This window comes from Armigeres subalbatus, chromosome 2 (genome assembly GCF_024139115.2).
Source record: "Armigeres subalbatus isolate Guangzhou_Male chromosome 2, GZ_Asu_2, whole genome shotgun sequence".
In the NCBI taxonomy this organism is placed as follows: Eukaryota; Metazoa; Arthropoda; class Insecta; order Diptera; family Culicidae; genus Armigeres; species Armigeres subalbatus.
In genome coordinates, this window is record NC_085140.1 from 70488835 (window position 1) to 70508087 (window position 19253).

Below are 19253 nucleotides of genomic sequence, written 5' to 3' on the forward strand. Positions count from 1 at the left end.
CAAATGATTTTTCAACATTTTTGATCCGTTTAAAAATTGGTTTTATATACATAAACAAATGTTACATATGTGTATATCTCCAATTTTGAGGGTTAATTACTATGATCTATCCCTTGCTTAGTTGTCATTTGACTTTTTATACCGAATATTGGAGAAGAAAACAGAGAAAGGGAAAGTTTGTTTCTTGTCCGGTCGTGTTTCTCCAGTAAGCGGATCGACTGATCGTCGAAGTTTAGTTTTGCTTTGTGCGGAAAGCAAAACAATCGGCCAGTCGCCGTAATTTATAGTTGTACAGTAATATTTTAAAACACCCCGTGCCTCATTTCTAATGACCTTGCCTAACTTTCTGTGAAAAAAAATCAGAGTTACATGAAACTTTGATAATAATCCATTTTTTTTACACCGTGTAGCCGTGCGGAAAGATGCGTGGCTACAAAGCAATACCATGCTGAGGGTAGCTGGGTTCGATTCCCGGTTTGCTCTAGGAAATTCTCGGGTTGAAAATTTTTTCGACTTCCCTGGGCTCTACAATACGTCAGGTATAGGTGTATCGACGCTGTAGCAATCAGGTAGGTAAGTTATCAATTTACATTTAAAATAGTAAGATTAAAATCTTTTTCTTGTTGATTTGGGAATAAAAAATCAATGGATTACATAAGTAACGAGAAACTCAATGTTTGCTAAGACGAAAGTTTCACTTCATGATCTAGAAACAGTGGTTGCTAAACCTTTATAGCATTCGCCATTATGGTGAGCATGGAAAAGCTGTTGGATAGCCAAAAATGTCGTTTGGCTGCACAATAGTGAATGCGAAAAGTGTAGAATGGGTAATGATAATTGAGAAGTATGAAATGAGAAAAAAAGTGAGAAAAGGGACGTCTCACTCCCCACTTCATACTTCTCGCTCCTCATTTAACATTTCTAACTGCGGTAAATAAGAACTGTGAAATGAGAAGTGAGAAAAGGGGATTGTGACGTCTCAATCCTCACTTATTATTTCTCACATTTCACTTCTCACTTTTTTTTTCACATTCCCTACTCTAACAGACATTCACACATTCCTTACACAAAAATTCTAGATAGGGGACGTCGGGGTAATTTCGCCAATGCAATGAGGTAATTTGGCCAACTGCTTATTTTCATTGATAATGTTCAAGTTTTTATAATTTAAAGTTTACACTATATTACTTTCACCCTGTTACTTAATTTCAGAAAGCTATCCCAAAAAAATTTTGTTTTTATTGCTAATAAAGTGACTTTTGAAGACTCGTTCCAAAAACGGTAAATTTATTATAAAAAGTAAGGCATCATAAATAACATTTTAGACGTCTTTTACTTTACTTGCAGTAAAGTTTTAATTACAGCATTAATATATCATAGTTTTTTTTACAAAAATAACAGCAACATCTATAGGGGTGTTATCGCCATGTAAAATATGCCATAACCTGTTTTTTCTGTGTTGTTTACATTGGCACTGGCGAAGCCGGCCATATTTTTCAGCGCGGTTGTATTAGAAATTGAAAAAAAATAATGGTTCAGAAATATCGGTAAAACTAAACAGTGGCCGCAGACAAATCCTCTGGTGGCAATAACAGCAGTAAACTAACACGAGCCTCCGAAAAACTTATCTGCAATTGAATATCGTGTTCCACGCTAAACTCTGAACCGGTAAGGTACCCCGGGGCAAGTGGGACCTAAAAAAACGCTAGTTCAGCAAAATTGTTAACGCATACTTAGAAAACAGGTTATTTCAAAACATTTACAACTGATACACCATTATATGCTTCCATTGTTGAAGTGTAGAGATGTTGGAAGCAATTTATTCAATTACAAAAAATATTGGTAGTGCACGAAATAAATTTACCTTCAGAACCCACTTACCCCTTCAAACGGGGCAAGTGGGACCTATTCTGTTTTCTACTGTCGAATGAAACTAATTTGAGGAATGTAGATATTCTGATCATATTATTTCAGAGTATTGGTATTTTCAGATCATGGATGAAGATTGGTTGGATGTCGGACTTTATTTTTGCAACAAGAAAGGGATTATAATCTTAGCAGAAATGAAAACAAGACAACAGCCGATTTGCTGTTTATTTGGCTGTTGTCTTGTTCTTCATTAGCTTACTTTTCTACCAAATGTTTCAGGTGGCAAGGAAAAGCAAATCTTCATTCACTTTTCGTATGAATAAATATTTCTCTTTTTCAGAACACAAATTAGGCCGATACAAATATTTAATTTATTTTATGTCCGACAGCTCTTGGAATGTACGAGGGGGGGATAAAAAAAATAACAAGGAAACAAAAAAAAAGTCCAAATAGACAATTATTCCATAGAAAATTTAAAATTTTAATGGAAAATGATAGCAAAGAATGTTTAGAGAAAGCAAACAATATGAATATTTGTAACATTTATCCAGTAGTGAATTTAGCACAAACTTTATATAATTATAAAAAAATACTGGAAATTATTTTTGTAGATATTTTGTCTTGTCATAAGACGAGTTTGTACAATCCCATTAAATTCCACCACTTAATTGTATCTTGACAGATACGTATTTCGACCTCAACAGTAAGGCCGTCTTCAGTGTCTCGTACTTGACTCGCCTCGAGTCGAGTCAAGATGCAATTAAGTGGTGGAATTCAATGGGATTGTACAAACTCGTCTTATGACAAGTGAAGACATTCCACTAAAAAGCTCAAAATAATTTTCTTAACAAAGATATTTTGTATTTCTTTTTAGAAAAAGGCTATTTTTGCTGATGAACTCTAAGTAAACTGTTGAACCCATAACACCAAAATTTTCCATAATCCATAACACCAAAGTACTGCTAGAATTTTAAGCTTTTGTTTGAGTCAAATATGAAACTCAGATGTGTTGTTTGAACATGGCTGTTTTATGACGTTCTTGCATAGGCTCGGAAGTAGGCAATCCCGCACTATACGGAATACTTAGGTGCCGTCTGAAGTAGAGTCGGTGGAGCACGCTATATCAGCATGCCCACGATCCTAAAATTATTGGAATGCCATGCTACTTGTTAGCGACCTCGGACAAACCTGTAGAGATGATGCAATGTACGCTCAACTCACCCATACAAGAAACATGCGCGGATGAGCTGCGGTGGTTTCTGTATAGTCGTAAGGAGGTCATTTCGGCTCATGGACGGCGATTGCTGCTTGAGCGCTACCCGACGTCCACATGATCTGAGATGTCTTCTCAGGTGTCTGGTTGCAGATTTTCGTTTACCTTACTCCAAGCAAATGTACGATACACTGAAAATAACCTTGCTTTTTGAGAGTTACAGATCCAATTGATTTATGAAAAGTAAAACATTCTTCCAAACAGTTTCAATATAAATCTCTATTGCTTTGTAAAAATAGCTAATCAAAGTTACACAACACATAGGCTATATGGCACATTGGTTTCCTTCTCAGCCCCATGTACATATGGTATTTATAAACTGGGATCCAATCGTCACACACTCACTCTTGTGTTCTGAGCACTTTTTGGGGGACATAGGGCCAACGTAAAAGATCTCCAATCTCCATCCTTGAGTTGGGCCCTGATTCCTATCGACTTCATTTATTTCTTTGTTAGGGTTTCGTCGCCAGGAGATCCTAGATCTGCCCCTGCTGCGATGTCCTGCCGGATTCCAGCGCTTGCTTGCAGATTTCGTCTCCGCTCTTACGTGGTGTATGGCAGGCCTACGTCCATTCACACTGTGGAGTTGCTGTTGATATCGGATTTCGATGGCATCGTCGATGGGACTCAACATTCAGAATCCAGTTGTGAGGCCACCAGGTCCGAGCTGTAAAACGTTGACATCAGTTGATGAATACTTGCTAATCTATGTGATCTCTGCTCATACGCACCAAGTATGACTGGCGTATAACATCACGGATTCCACGTTAGAGTTGAATATTCGGGCACAAGCATTGCCTAGACCGCTGCCCAACGTTGACTGGCTTTGGTTTTCGAACTTCTCCACTGTTTACTCCACTATTGTGTTAGTACTGCAGTATCGTCATCTGGGTCGAGGTAGTACGATTGCTCTATGGTGGTGGGCTGCTAGAGTGGCCCATGATTTCGTTGATTACCTACTATGGGCAACAGTAACAGAGGTATAATACATCCAGCCTTGCCTCACTTTAGCGATTATATTGTGCTGGACTCTGGATTTTGTCTAGACCTCCCTTCTAGGGACGCCCCTCAGTTTTCCGTGATTCAGACGATCGAAGGCTTTCCGTGGTCAATCAGTACCAAATGGAGGGACTCTTGAAATTCATTGATCTGCTCCAGGATGATAAAAAGCATGACAGTATGGTTCTCACATGATCATCCGGGCGGAATCTTGCCTGCTGCCGTCAGAGAATTGTCAACGTTTCCCTATAGCTTAATTAGGATAAGTCGTCAAAACTCGAAGAAGTTGTTCTAAGTGGTCTAACCAATGTTTCAGCTTATCAGTTGGATCGGTGAGTGACTGACATGTCGCGTCTTTCTCTGGCACCCACGGATTTATCCTTTCTCCAATCAGGCGTCGTGAAATATCGTAGAGGAGGCGATTAACGCCGGTTGTTGTGGCTTTCCTACCATCCTTGGCCGGGGAGTCCACCCGCGTCCGCTTCTCCCGTCTGCAGCCAACAGCGTTTGACTTACTTCTCCAGAGCCGCTTTTAATTGTCAGGACTAGTATTTGGCTAGTATATTAGGGGCCCTCCTTAGCCGTGCGGTAAGACGCACGGCTACAAAGCAAGACCATGCTGAGGGTGGCTGGGTTCGATTCCCGGTGCCGGTCTAGGCAATTTTCGGATTGGAAATTAGCTCGATTTCCCTGGGCATAAAAGTATCATCGTGCTAGCCTCATGATATACAAATGCAAAAATGGTAACCTGGCTTAGAAACCTCGCAGTTAATAACTGTGGAAGTGCTAAATGAACACTAAGCTGCGAGGCGGCTCTGTCCCAGTGTGGGGATGTAATTCCAAGAAGAAGAAGAAGAAGTAGTATTTGGCTTCTCTGGAAAGAATCAGCTGAAAGTGGAGACGGTGCCTTCTTGAGTTCGTAAAAACGCATCTTATAATTGGCAAGATCCGACCACGCATTTCCAGAATTCAGCGGCGGGAGAATTCACTCGGGTGTAGATTCACCATAAACCGACTAGAAGATCCAGCTATGAAGAGATCGTTCGTTGAAGAATATGGAACTCAGGTAGTGGATGTTCTTGTAGGTGGCAGCGTAGAATAGAAGTGGGCGACGAAGAATGCTTTTATCGAAACCGGTTGGATCAACTTGGATGAACTGCGCACTCAGCGAATAAAATGGATTACATATGTAACCCGACTGGAGATTGAGAAGTGTATAGAATCAAAGGCTGAGGAACGGGAAGAATCAGAGGAGTAAAGTACGAGTCCCGTCTATGGTATGTATCTCTGTAAGTGGGTGTCGGACGTTGCTGCAGACAGGACAGGCTGGCGTGGGTGGTCATCCTGGCCGATGAAGAAAAGATGCCTGCAACAACCGAAGATTATCACCTCAATAACTCACTGACTTGGAAAGCTGAAATGTTGGTTCGATCACTTCGAATAGCTCCTTCAAGTCTCAGCAAGCGTTCTTCAAAAAGCAGCCATCTAAAGGTGCAGGAAGTCTAAAGGCACCCCCAAGGTCGATTGGCAGAGGTGACCCTATGCTGTCTGTGATGTCTGTCTGAATCACAAAAATCTGTTTGGCGCAATGGGATGCAAGGCATTTTCAAATGGGGTCAGAGCTTCGTCTGACCTCTTTCGGGTGGTCGCTAATGTGAGGCAAGGATGCATTTCATCTGCCCTATTACTTCTCAGCGTAATCGAAAAGATCTTGGTGGGTGCGATTGACTGTGTACCATACCTTGAGCTGCTTTGTCAGTTTTGTTGTTGTAGAACATGTAGACGACTCTGATTTGGCTAATGAACACGAAACGCTATATTAGTACTGCGATGCTCTTTTGTGAGTGCTTAATGAGCTGACCGTATGCTTCTTTGCGGCTGGTCCACCATCAACGCCCGCAGGACCAGGTGGTTGAGTATCAACGGGTTTATATCACCCAACAAAACTGTTACTCAAAAACTGCTCAGTCTATCTAAAAAAGATTTAAATACCTTCTGCGGTTTAATAACAGGACACTGCCCGAGTAAATATTATTTGAAACAACTATGTAAAGTTCAAGATGATACCTGTCGTTTCTGTGAAAGGGACACGGAAGATTCGGAACATTTATTGTGTACCTGTGAAGCACTTTTCCAAAAAAGGCGCAAATTTTTCGATAAAGGACTAATACAACCATCAGATGTATGGATGACTTCTCCCAATAAGGCAATACATTTCATAAGATATGTTATACCTTATTGGGAAAATGCCTACAATCAGCAAGTGGAAGTCACTCAAATTCATAGTGACAATAGATCAACCAACTGGTCGCAGTGGAAAATGTACCCAACAAGGAAAAAAAAAATCAACGGGAAAACTTTGCAGTAGCCGAACGATCGGAGGACTTCAATATCTTGACAGCCTGATATCATCAGATGGCGAAATTGGGATTGACATGGAACCATAAGTCAAAAAGGCTACCTACGCGAGTTTTCGAAATATTTGGAGACCCAACCGGACTGATCCACGTACCAACATTCGAATGTACTATGTCTATCGTGAAACGTATTGTGTTAGGCAAAGATAACACAGATTCAAACGGCCTTACAGCTGGATATCGTATGCCGAGCAACATAAAAGCCGTCAAATACCGATAACAATAAATGTTCGAAAACGTGGATGGAAATGGGTCGGCCATATATTGCAAGGGATCTGTATGGATAGGATATAGAATATTTATGCCGATATAGATATATGCTCGTATTTTCATTTAAAATACTCTTGGGGACACATTTATGGTCTATAAATGATATATTTCGTATCAAGATAAAAACAGTGATGCATAAAGTTCAAAATTTAAAAAAAATTAAAATACTCAAAAAAAAAATTTTTTTCGCCCCCTCAATATTTTGGGAAAGTTGAAGGGGGGGGGGGGGGGGGACATAAAATAAATTTAATATTTGTATCGGCCTTATTACATAAATCAATACGTCAGAAGCAGGGTTGTTAACGTTAATCAACGATTAACGCCGTTTCGTTAATCCGTTAACGTTAATTTCAACGATTAACGATTTTTACGTTAATTTTGAAAGAACGTTAGTCAACGGTAACGTTAACGCTTTCCGTTAATTTAACGTTAACGGCTGCGTTATTTTTTACGTTAATGAGTAGCTATACACAGAAAGAAAAATCATTATTGAAATTAAAAAAACCGTTGGTAAAACTAAAAATTTGCGTTGGTTCTTTTTCGTAGAGAGTTGCGCATGTTCAAAATAAAAGTACGTAAACTTTTGTTATGCCCATGATTAAACAAATTCGAACCGCTCTAAAATTGAAAGTTAGGACATTTAAAACAATTGTTGATCTGTCAAACCAAAATGTAAACACTATGGAAAATAAAAGTAGTTTTCGCTTTTGAAATCAAAAGTTTGGACTATGTATTATTATTAATCATTTAAAATTTGTTCTCAAATATTCAATTTATTTATTGTTCATTCCAAAACATTTTTTATAAGAAATCGTTGTTTTTGTAAACGCCGATAGTTTAAAACAGGGCCAAGATTCATGCAGCTGGGAGTTACGAGCAGCGCTCGTAGGTTTCGTAAGAAACTGTCACGATCTCCAGTCTCGACTTTTTCCGAAAAGATCTTCCGCCTTGTCTTCCGCCGTTTTTCGGTACATATCTGAAAAGAAAATCCAATAAAACAAACTAAGAATATCATGCTCATTCGTTAGCAAAATGTTTCAAAAACTGTCTAACTTACCTTCTTGGTATTTTTCTGCGAATACATTGCCCGAATAAAAAATATAATACAAAAACTATTTAACGTAATGTAACATTACTATTGTAAACAATAAATTCACAATAGATTTTAATGTTGACACAACAATAGAATCACAATTCAATGTATTGTAATCAACCATTCAATGAACTGTAATTGAAGTTTTCGTAATAGAATATACGGGTGGTTAAGCATCGTAACAATTCAAAATTTAGCATTTTTCCATACATTTGAATTCGCAAAACAATAGATTATGATGTTTTTGTATTGTGTGAAAAGTTTCAAGATGAAGGAATTTTTTTCCCAGTGTACAATTCGAAGTCGGTAAAGTAGAACAAAAAGTAGGTTTCGCCAAAAATAACAATTTGACATGTTTATGTTCTGTTTTTTGCTTTTGTTTTTAGTTTCCACGATTCGAACCGCTGATAGTTCGAACAGTTCTTTTCTATAGCATATATGCCTTTCTCTGGCGCCTTAGCTCGCTGGGCCAGTTAGTATCATTAGAAGGATTTTAGTTCTGAGCAATGATATTTTCAAGGTACGTAGCATAGAGTTTAAATTGGGCAAGTAAGTTGAACAACTCGGTTGAATTTAAATGAGTTGCAGAAACAATTCGTGTTCAACTTTATTACTATCCAAGTCAACGAGTTACTCAATTAACTGGTCCAATAACTTAGTATGAATGATGAGACCATCGAATAATATTTATTTCTATAGTCTTAGGTGTGTTTGATAATGCTTGGTGAATCCTTGTAGAACATTCGTTCCGCCACTATTTATTCCGGCGGTCAAAAAAGGAAACGTCTGGTGGTTCGGCGATTCTTAAAAGTTAACTGTAAAGGTAAGTTTTTGCTATCTACATTATAAGTAATATTGTAAGCAATAATATATATTCAGATTACGCCATTGAGCATAGTAAAAATCATGGTAAAGTTGAGAAAGAAATTGAATGCATGGGGATTAGTTTCAAGTTATACTGTATCATGTTATTTATTATCATAAATAGTGGAATCTAAATAGGCTATGAAGCGCTGAGCGCAATGCAACAGAACGACAACGGTAATGGCAGAATTTGAAAATTAGCCCATATTTTTTCTGTCGCATCTCACATCCTGCAATTATCTTCACCGTTCCGTTGTATACCGTTCGATGCTTAAGGACAGCAGCAAAGTTTTTCCTTTAAATAGTACATCGGAAATACCTCTACAGAATAATAGTGATTGTGAAAACAATTACATTTTACATACAACAATTACATTTTGAAGAAAGCTTAACCGTTGTGCCTTCGCGAGAATTTATGATGCAGCTAGTTAAAGATGAGAGTTAAATTTATTTGAATTTGATTTTTGAATTCCATTGAATTCTTTACCTCGAATTAAAAAAGTATGACCAGCAGTTCGACTTGTTCTAATGACCAAATTTCTAAGCAACGGATGATATAAGTTCTTTCACAAATTACGTAACGCCGAAGGGGGAGGGAGGGGGTCAAGCCGAGCGTTACGGTCCATTCAAAAAAAATTAAACCTTCCATACAAAAAGTGTTACGTGGGGGAGGGTGGGAGTCCAAAATCACCAAATTTAGCTTTACGTAATTTTAGAAAATATCCTATTGTTTCGAAGAAGGGAATTATATACTGATGTATAATTCAAATATTATGAGAGCCAAAAAGAAATTAAAATAAAATCAAAATACTTTATTTAAAATACCTATATAAATGGGGACAAAAATTATCTAAAAGATATATTTTCAAAGTGTGATGCTGGTAATGTTTTGGCCCAATGATATTGATTGACCTCAATACTTGTCAATCCTGTGCTGTGAGTATGACCTTTTTCGGAAATACAATAATACCACACATCCAATTTTCTTTAGTAACACCAAATAAAAATAAAAACTTCAAATGCTAAATAAACCCGATACAATACATTAGAAAAACATCAATACCTATTGTAACCGTAAACAGTACTGTATTCACATTGTTAAACATCAATCATAATTTAGGCAATAAATTTTCAAACAATAAGTATACCATTGAAATTATTGTTCACGATGGAATATAATGTAAATATATTGTTTGTTCGATAAGCTATATGGTACTTTTTTATACGGGTGGTCGTCTAATTGGGGCTGTCTCGCTGAGCATATTAAAATTTGACCCCGTCGAAAAAAAAAAACTTTTCCTTGTTCGTCACAAAGAGTCCGACATAAATACCTTGTAGATGTTTTTAGTTTCCAATTGTCCTTTATGCAGGCGTTTTCTCAAAGACTCCTCGAAGGTTGCGGCAGATGTCGCGAAATATTGAATAAAACAAACTTTGCCTTTTATGTGCGTTTCTTCGCGACGCTGACTGTTTTGTTTTTGTCAGAAGCAGTATCTCTGGTTAGCGTCGTCATGATCTTGACAGCCAGCGTCTGTGATTTGAAACTTGCAAAACAATATTTTTGAAAAAGAGAACTTTTAAATGAGAGAGTACATTAAGGTGAAGCATACTTTTAATTTAAACAAAATACTTTCTTGAGGATCAATTTCACTTTCATTTCAAAGAGAACTGAACGCTTTTCAAAATGATAGTACAAAGTATTCATTGAAACAATTTTATTTTTTTCTGTGTATGTACTGCCAAAACCCAATTTTCAAACTACCACTTTGGCAGATTTTATTATTTTATAGGCAGAGTTTTTGTTGATCATTATAAGTGTGATTTAGCCGTAAGCCCCTTTGATATTAAGATAATTGTAGAAACATATGTAAGATCAAAAAAAAAAATTCAATGTTATATTGCGCTTTTTGCACTTTATAAGAGTTCTGCGAGATTTTTTTTCTCACAGTTATCTTTTTCTCACACTCAATACACTCAAAAAAGTTTGATTTTCCGTGTATAATATTTGTGTGTGAGTGCTCAATCTGAAAACAGACGTCAAATCATGGCGGGATTCGCTTTAGTGTACACGCTTACATGTGACTCACAAGTAATGGGTTATAATTGGGTAAATTTAAGTAACAAAAATCGATCAACCCGAAATGAGAGTGAGTGTGAGAAAAACAAGCGGGCAAATCACAATCTACACATAACTCTTCAAATTGGTGAAATCGGCAATAGTAGAACATTCTCTGTTAATGCCATAATTACTCAGCTATTGAATATCATCGCCCAGGTAACAAAATATTCGACAAAAAACTTCATAGCATTTTATAATAGACTTGATTGAAATTCATCACATAATGTAAAAGGCACTAAGAAATCATTAAATGTTATTAACAATCCGGATTTTTTTTTGAGCATAATGATTTCGCTATCAAATTATATTAATTAGTTACGTCATGATATACCCAATGAGAAAAAACATTTTCATTTTGAATTTGTTTTGAGTGAAAAGAAAAATTTAACGACTTTTTCCGAATGCTGCCATAGTGCTAAATGATGTTTTCATTTCTTAATTTATTCATTATCAATTAATAGCTATTGGGATTTTAGTGAAAACAGGAGAGCCAAATTTCATGGAAATCTGCATTATACATATGTATGAAAGCAGTATCTTTCACTAGCAACTAAAACCTGTGCTTTTGATGCGCACATCTTGAACGGTCTGAATATGTGTAGATAATAATTCGCAAGTTGCTTTATTCAGATTCTGTCAAAGTTGGTCTGACTTGAATTGAAAATACTTTCAGAATGACAATGGATTTTCAAAGCGGTGAACTATGATTGATGTTGAAAAAAATCATGCCCCATGTCGTGTCCCATGGAAACCACATTCGCCTAGAAACGATTTGATTGTTATTATGCAGAACCTGATGGCAGATGAAAAAACATTAACGAGTAGATTATCGCTGCTCGTTGACGTTAAATCAACGCATCCCGATAACGTTAACGTTATAATCCAAGTAACTCAACGCAACGACGTTGACGTTGAACCAAGAGAAAATCAACGTCAACGGCGTTAATCGTTGATTAACGTTAACAACCCTGGTCAGAAGGAACGTTTTTATTCAGCGATGCGCAGTATTTTTACTTTGTAACAGAACAAAATAGCCAATTTATGTGTTAAGCACTTTATTTATCTGGAAATCTGATGCGAAGTTTGAAAATAACAAAACGCAAGGCAAATCATGTTGACCTATTGTAGAATAAATAGATTATTTGCACTGTGATAAGAAAAATATCGCATAGTTATAGCCATTGCTCTTCTTCATGCGGGAGATAATTTTCAGAATGTAAAATACACATTTGGTATATAACTGTGCCATACTTTTTGAAAACGAAATCAAACTGAATCTGATTCAGATTCATATGATATATGAATGGCGAAGTTATATTTCACTAGACAGCCATATAAAAACAATTAAAATAGCTTTATCGAAAATGTTATTCAAATATGTCCCACTTGCCCCATGTATGTTAAAATTCAAGGGCAAATGAAAATGGCAGAATTTGGCTTTAATTAAAAAATTTAAGTCGTTTTCGATGTCACACAATTATTTAGTTGCTCAAAATATTCACTTTCCACATCAATCATAAATTTAGAAACGACTATTTAGTTGGAAATCCATTGAATTAAAATAAAAGTAGTAGATTTTCCCGGTAGTCTAAAGTCATGATCAAGCAATAGCATTAGTATGGTGCCTCAAATGGTTTTGATTCCAAATATTTTTGTGTCGGGTGAATTCGTTTATAGTTCTGCTCCATCTTTCTAGAACATTGTTGCCATTAAAAACGTTCATCGATTCATCTGAAGTCATAGTACCCACTTACCCCGTATTTTCACTTGCCCCGGGGTACCTTACTTGAAATTTGCGGAACAAGACATTTGTTAAGCTATGCTGCTGATCAATACCGTGTTTTCCAAGCCGCAAAAACTTAGAACTTACGTGATACTTGTTGGAAATTGACAAGCGCACTTTATGCACTCACTTGGCACGAAAAAAATCATATCTAGCATAAGTTCTATGGCAAAGCATAATGTAGACGACACACTAGCTGGCTTCGAGGTTGCCAGTGCCCACATCAATGGCAAAAGCGTAAGGATTCAACAAAAAACTCGATTGGGTGTACCGATGATGTTCAACTCGTTAATTTCTAAATATAGGTGATTTAAAAATTTCCCAAATTAAACGGAATGATGTAATATTAATCTAGTATTTTAATTTCATCGGAGGGGCGTTTGGAAAAAAAACTGAAACCAGAAACTCTCTTGAATTGTATTAAAACAACAACTGCTTATTTTAGCCCGATGGGGTGCTCAAATTACTCCATTAGCTTTTAGTTTGGTAAAAAAATCGATATTTTTAAACAGTATAAAATGAATATAAAATGTAATGTTACTCTACCGTAATCAAGGATAAATGAATTCTTAAACATTGGATTTGAAATTCCATTGGAAGCAGCATAAATGTATATTAATTAAAATCAGGTTCAATATATTTTTCTAAATTGATAAATGGAATTTATGTTTGCGTGTTTCTCAGATAATGCAATTTTGTCAGTATGTTGTTCTGCCAAACAAAAGTTTTGGCCATATCAGCATACGATATTCACTGTCGTACGATTTTTTCTTTCGACCAAATGACCTTCTTGTCAAAATGGCTTATTCGTTTAACAACCATGTGCTGGGTGATGTATTTTTTACTAAATATGGGCCCCAAAGACAACAGTCTAAAGATCCTATACTGGTAAGTAAACCACATATCGTATAAAAAACAGCATATAAAGTCGCATTTGCGTCCAAGAGAAATTCAAATCACACATCAAACTTTGTCAGATTATTGTCAAAAATTGTTGTATTAAAGGCATCGTATACAATCATTTTGATCGTAATGGAAATCAATCGAAATTGTGTGAATAAAAACTCGTAATAACTTATATTCCTTGCAATATCCAACATCGGTGCGAATGAATGTCTATGTGAATCGTAATACAATCAAAAACACTTCAGTCCAAATGGCTAGTAGAAGTTTCAAGCAGTTGTAAAGAAATTCACTTCAGGATGTGCAGTAAGGTGCGGTGGTAGAGTATGCGCCTGCAGTGGCCACAGTCCAAAGATGGCATGTTCGAGACTTGGTGCTGGTAAGATTTTGTTTTAAATTTTAATGTTTAATCGTAATACTGTTCATATGATGTCGGAAAAAACAATGATGTAAAACTCTTATGTACCTATATCGCCTCCACTTTGGTACGTAAATAGCTAATCTGTGCATTATGCACGATTAAGTTGATTCTTATATAATAGCCTATATCGAGAGTTATGGGTACTAAAATGTTGACTGGGTAACTGAGGATATCATACAGCAATTGTACGCTTAAATTGATATGAAACTATTTCCGTTGTCCTTGTACAAAACAATATCACAAGTCAGTGGCTGAACCTCGAGCATATTATGAAAATAAGACAAAAGCCGATTTTCCATTAGCTTACTTTTGTACCAAATGTTATTGGTGGAAAATATGGGCAAATCTTAATTCACTTTTCGTATGGAAATTAGATCTCATCGCCACGCCAGTGCCCTTTCCGATAATTTTGGATTCCGGGGCAACAAGACACATGGCGCATGACATCATGCGGTTCAATTGGCTCTGGGATGCTCCCGAGCTGCTGATTGGTACGGCCAACGATGGGACTGAGATGGGTTACAACAAAATGGAAAATCTCCAGTTGAGTCAAGGACAAAAATAACATTGCTTTAGCAACAGGAAGGAGAGTAAATGGACTCTATTACCTGAATCATTTTCCGGATAGTGAAAGCGAATGTTTGAGTAAGATTGTCGAAAAGCATGAATTGTGACACCGAAGGTTGGGACACCTGAATGAGGCTAGTTTGTCTAAAATGACAAAATCAGAGGTTGGACATTGAACCATCAAACATGAAGCGAGAACCATTTGTGTGCAAGCCGAATTGGAACGAATTGGAAGCCGGACAGATTGCCATTTGACAAATCGTTTAGGGTTAAGTCCACTAAGCCGCTGGAACTAATTCATTCCGATGCGGGTGTGCGTATGGTTTAAAAGGACTAATACAACCATCAGATGTATGGATTATTTCTCCCAGTAAGGCAATACATTTCATAAGATATGTTATACCTTATTGGGAAAATGCCTACAATCAGCAAGTGGAAGTCACTCAAATTCATAGTGATATGACACACTGACAAGGCACAAACATTAAAACGGGGCTGCCACAATAGATCAACCAACTGGTCGCAGTGGAAAATGTACCCAACAAGGAAAAAAAATGTTTTAAAATACCTACGATGGGCACGAGTATACTTCGTGACAATTGTAGACGATTACAGTCATTTTGTGATTGTTTATCTGTTAACAAACAAAAGTGAAGTGTTATAAAAATTAAGATGTTGAGAGATTGAGTGAAAATAGCTTGTGAAGGAAAATAAATTGAAGTATGCCGGAAAAGCAATCGATGTGACTGAAATACGTGCTACACCTCGTTAATTTAAATCAAATAAAAGCTTTTCAAAACGATGTTTAGCAAGAATAGCTAATTTTCAAGCAGATGTGAAAGATGTGTGTGTTTTGCAGTATTACACGGCCCACAAAATTCAGAAAAAGTTGCTTCCTGTCATAAATATCATATAAATAATGCAGTCGTACGCATGTTAGGCCGGGAATGGGATAAGAAACCCTATATTGTTTTATATGTTGACAATAATCTGGATTTTGGACGAAAGGATTGTAGATGTAAATTGGGGCAAGAGTGAGCAATTTCCTTGGCATAGAAATCCAACGTGATATAAATTGCTTGACCTTGACCGTTTCGCAGAAGACCTAAGGACTGTTCAATCAAGTATGATTTCTGGAAAGACATAAAATAGTTTATATCCAACAAAATGGAGCCTATGGTCAGAGCTTCTCGAATTTCGAGTAAACATAAGTTTCCCAACAAAACTTTTATAAGCAAAATTAACCGTTTTTTATAACAAATTGTAAAGTTAATAAAATCATCAAGAAAATCGGACAGAAACACACTGTCAATGATTTGTCGATATACGTAATATACGAAAACGTAATATAAACGGTTGGAGTTGTTGAAAATCCAATAAATTGAGATTATTATGAATATCGCAATTTTCTGAATTAGAATTGTTTCGTTGATAATTGGATTTCATTTTTAGAAGGTCGGATTATATATTCAACGAAAACAGATTTCTAAATAGATTGATAGCTTAAAACCCTGATACATTGATTACGGAATAATGAGACGTATGAAGTAAGTGTAGTTTCTTAAAAAAAATATTCTGTAATCAATGTATTTCTGAATTCATAATTAGCCGTAGTGAGACGTCATTGTTAATTGACAACGAAATGTCATACATGACAAACTCATACACAACAAAACGTAGCCTCTGTAAGTCAAACACAACGTTAAGCCTAAAATTAACTAAGAAATTTCAATGTAACCAATGTTAAAAAATTTCCTAAAAATCATAGAAATCCCTGAAAAAGGTGAAATATACACCGAAACGTCGGAAAATAGACGCAACAACGTTTTAACTGCTTTATAAGACTGAAAGACCCGATAATAGTCAAACAAAATTGAACTTTTAAAAATATTTCAAAGCCAAAGACATTACAAATCCATAATCAACAAAAAGGAAACAAACGAAATACAGTTGTCGTTCGATAACTGCAACGCATTCTAGACGTTAAACGACGTCAGATGCAATAAAAGTGCATCTAAATGTGTAGCACAATGCAGCTAACATTGAGTTTGACATCAGTTTGAAGTTTGGCGGTGCGATAACTGCAAAACTGTTGCAACTATCGAATTGCAGTTAAATGACTTGCAGTTATCGAACGTTTACTGTACTCTGAATTATTGCGGAATCACCTCTTAGTGCGCCAGTTCAAAGTTGTTTGGAATAATTGAACAGAAGTCACTCAACTGTCTAAAACGAGTTTAGTACTAGTTTAGTTTAGTACTAACAATAATTTTACCCGAAACGATCAGTTTCATCGAATTTGTTACAATTCATTTCCAACTATTTATGTAGCATGGTGCTGCGTAGATGGCTCTGAAGGCGGCATCCGATCATTGGACCACGAAATTCTTCTTGCTAAACTTGAGAAGCTCGCGCGGTGTTTCATTAAGCTCTATGCTTTGGTTCCGATCGCGATCCTACCTGGTGAACAGTTTGTTTCGAGTCAAGACAGGCTCGTCGGAGTCGGAAGTATTCTATTCAATAACTTGGGATTTCCGCAAGACAGTAATCTTGGTCCACTGCCTTTCTCGATTTTTATAAACGATGTTTCGCTGTTGCTACCTACCGATGGCCGCATATTTCACACAGATGATATGAGAATTAAAAAAAAAATACGACGCAAATCCCGTTTTCATCAGACTCGTCATGGAATGCGGGACGTTTTCCGGGACGCCTAACAATGCGGAACACATAGGCTGAATCCAGGACTGGCTCGCATTATCCGGGACGTCTGATCACTTTACCCTATCGTCCACAGAAGCGAAACTCATATCTCTTTGTGGAGCAGCAAAGGAATTATTTATTGAGTGAGATTGGAATCCAAGTGACTCGATTCACAATAAATGAGGACAACATACCTAGTATAGAAATTGCGGAAGAACTTGGAGGCCACCAATAGACGAATCCAAGTAAAAATAAGAAGAAGACACACGACGGTGTTAACTTTGACAGATCCTACAGCACAGCATAGGAAGATCATTTTAAAATGCTTATAATAAATTCTAGACAAAATGTAATTAAAATCTGATTGATGTATGGTACGGAAAAAGTTCCTAGCTGTATGATAGATACATTTTTAGAAAATATTCAAAAATTTGAGATAAGGTTCTAAATATGTAATTTAGAACTTTTTCCGTATCGTACATCAATCAGATTTTAATTACAATTTGTCTAGAATTTATTATAAGCATTTTAAAATGATCTTCCTATGCTGTGCTGTAGGATCTGTCAAAGTTAACACCGTCGTGTGTCTTCTTCTTATTTTTACTTGGATTCGTCTATAGACAAAACACATAGACATCAAAAACATGTTCAATAGGGAACTAATACGCAATAATAAGATTGAATTGAAATACATAAGCAGCGAGATGCAGAAGGCGGATATGTTTACTAAAGCTCTATCACGTTCTAAGCTAAAATAATTTATTGATCTAATTCATATGAAAATTGAGGGGAACTGTTCAAAGTGCAATTTTCCGTAACAGCAGTGATGCATCTACGGCGATCTTTCAGGTTTTGTTCGAAATAACATTCTCGGTAACTATAATTTCAATAATACATTTACCAGAAATCCTGAGATATTCATTTTCGTTATGATAATTCGCTCCAGGTGCGATATCTCTTATTTTTGTTTTGATACGTCACTTGCTTTTAACATCATTCACTGTTATTGCACTCAAACAAACACCATAAACTCATCTGTTTCACATTTGCTCGGAACACGACAATAACAAAGTCCACTCGAAGTGTATGTCATCTACTAAAAAATCAACAATATCATCATCAACGTGATGATCAAGTTCTAAAAATATCGTATAGAATATGCTGCTGGTTGTCATCGGTGGAAATCTTTCTTCTCCCAAAAATTGCTACCCTCCACAATGCAGCGCACGGGAAGCAACAAGCGAACGAATACCTTCACACAGATATTTTTTTCTAGAGCAATGTCAGACTTATGTATAGGTATGATGTATATGTTGTGGGTGGATTATTGCAAGGCATTTGACCAACAAGTGCAACTGGGGGCGAGCAATTGTTGATGGCAGTTTGGCGATTTGGTTACTCACCTAAAATAAAGCTAAACGGAACGAAAAACCGAAACAATTTCGGATCAAACGGCGACGCACTTCCCCAGTATGCTATTTTTTTAATTATTGCAACACAGTCACACGGAAAGTAGACACACGATGATGGAATCAGAACCGCACATTTTACCCGACTGGCTCGCCGTCGGACTGGTTGTACTAAAAGTTCGGAAACGCTGAGAATGTGCGATAGATGGACGGATGACATTAAGCCTTTGTGTGTTGAGAGGATAGTGTAGAATGCAGGGGATGGAAAAGAATGAACTTGAAAAGTTTAAAATGCTTACATGAGCGTGTTCGTAGTCGATAGAATTGATTCACTTGCCGCCAGTTCATTCTTTGAAGCGTGGGTAAAAATTGAGAATGAATCGCACATGTGGAGGATCGTTGGATGAGTAATGGAAAAGACATACATTGAGTGCAATGAAAACGATTCATAGGAAATTCCGGTCAGACGAATGTTTCATTATAAATGATGAAATTCAAATGACGAAATTATTTGATAAGGAAATGTTCTTAGAGCTCAGGTGTTTGACTTAAATATCTATGAT

General features: G+C 36.7%; 2 protein-coding genes across 3 annotated transcripts in view; both read right to left on the bottom strand.

Annotated features, from left to right (window-relative positions):
* Positions 1-18351, bottom strand: part of LOC134214513 (uncharacterized) — a 36639-nt gene extending 18288 nt beyond the window's left edge. Inside the window, exon 1 of one of the 2 annotated variants that reach the window (XM_062693871.1) lies at positions 18183-18351. The gene's annotated coding sequence lies outside the window, so the exon portion shown is untranslated. The remainder of the gene's footprint in view (positions 1-18182) is intronic. The other variant, XM_062693872.1, reaches the window with a different exon arrangement.
* Positions 1-18910, bottom strand: part of LOC134214512 (uncharacterized) — a 35166-nt gene extending 16256 nt beyond the window's left edge. Inside the window, exon 1 of the mRNA XM_062693870.1 lies at positions 18685-18910. Coding sequence (XP_062549854.1) covers positions 18685-18910 — 226 coding nt within the window. The remainder of the gene's footprint in view (positions 1-18684) is intronic.
* Positions 18911-19253: the final 343 nt, after the last annotated feature.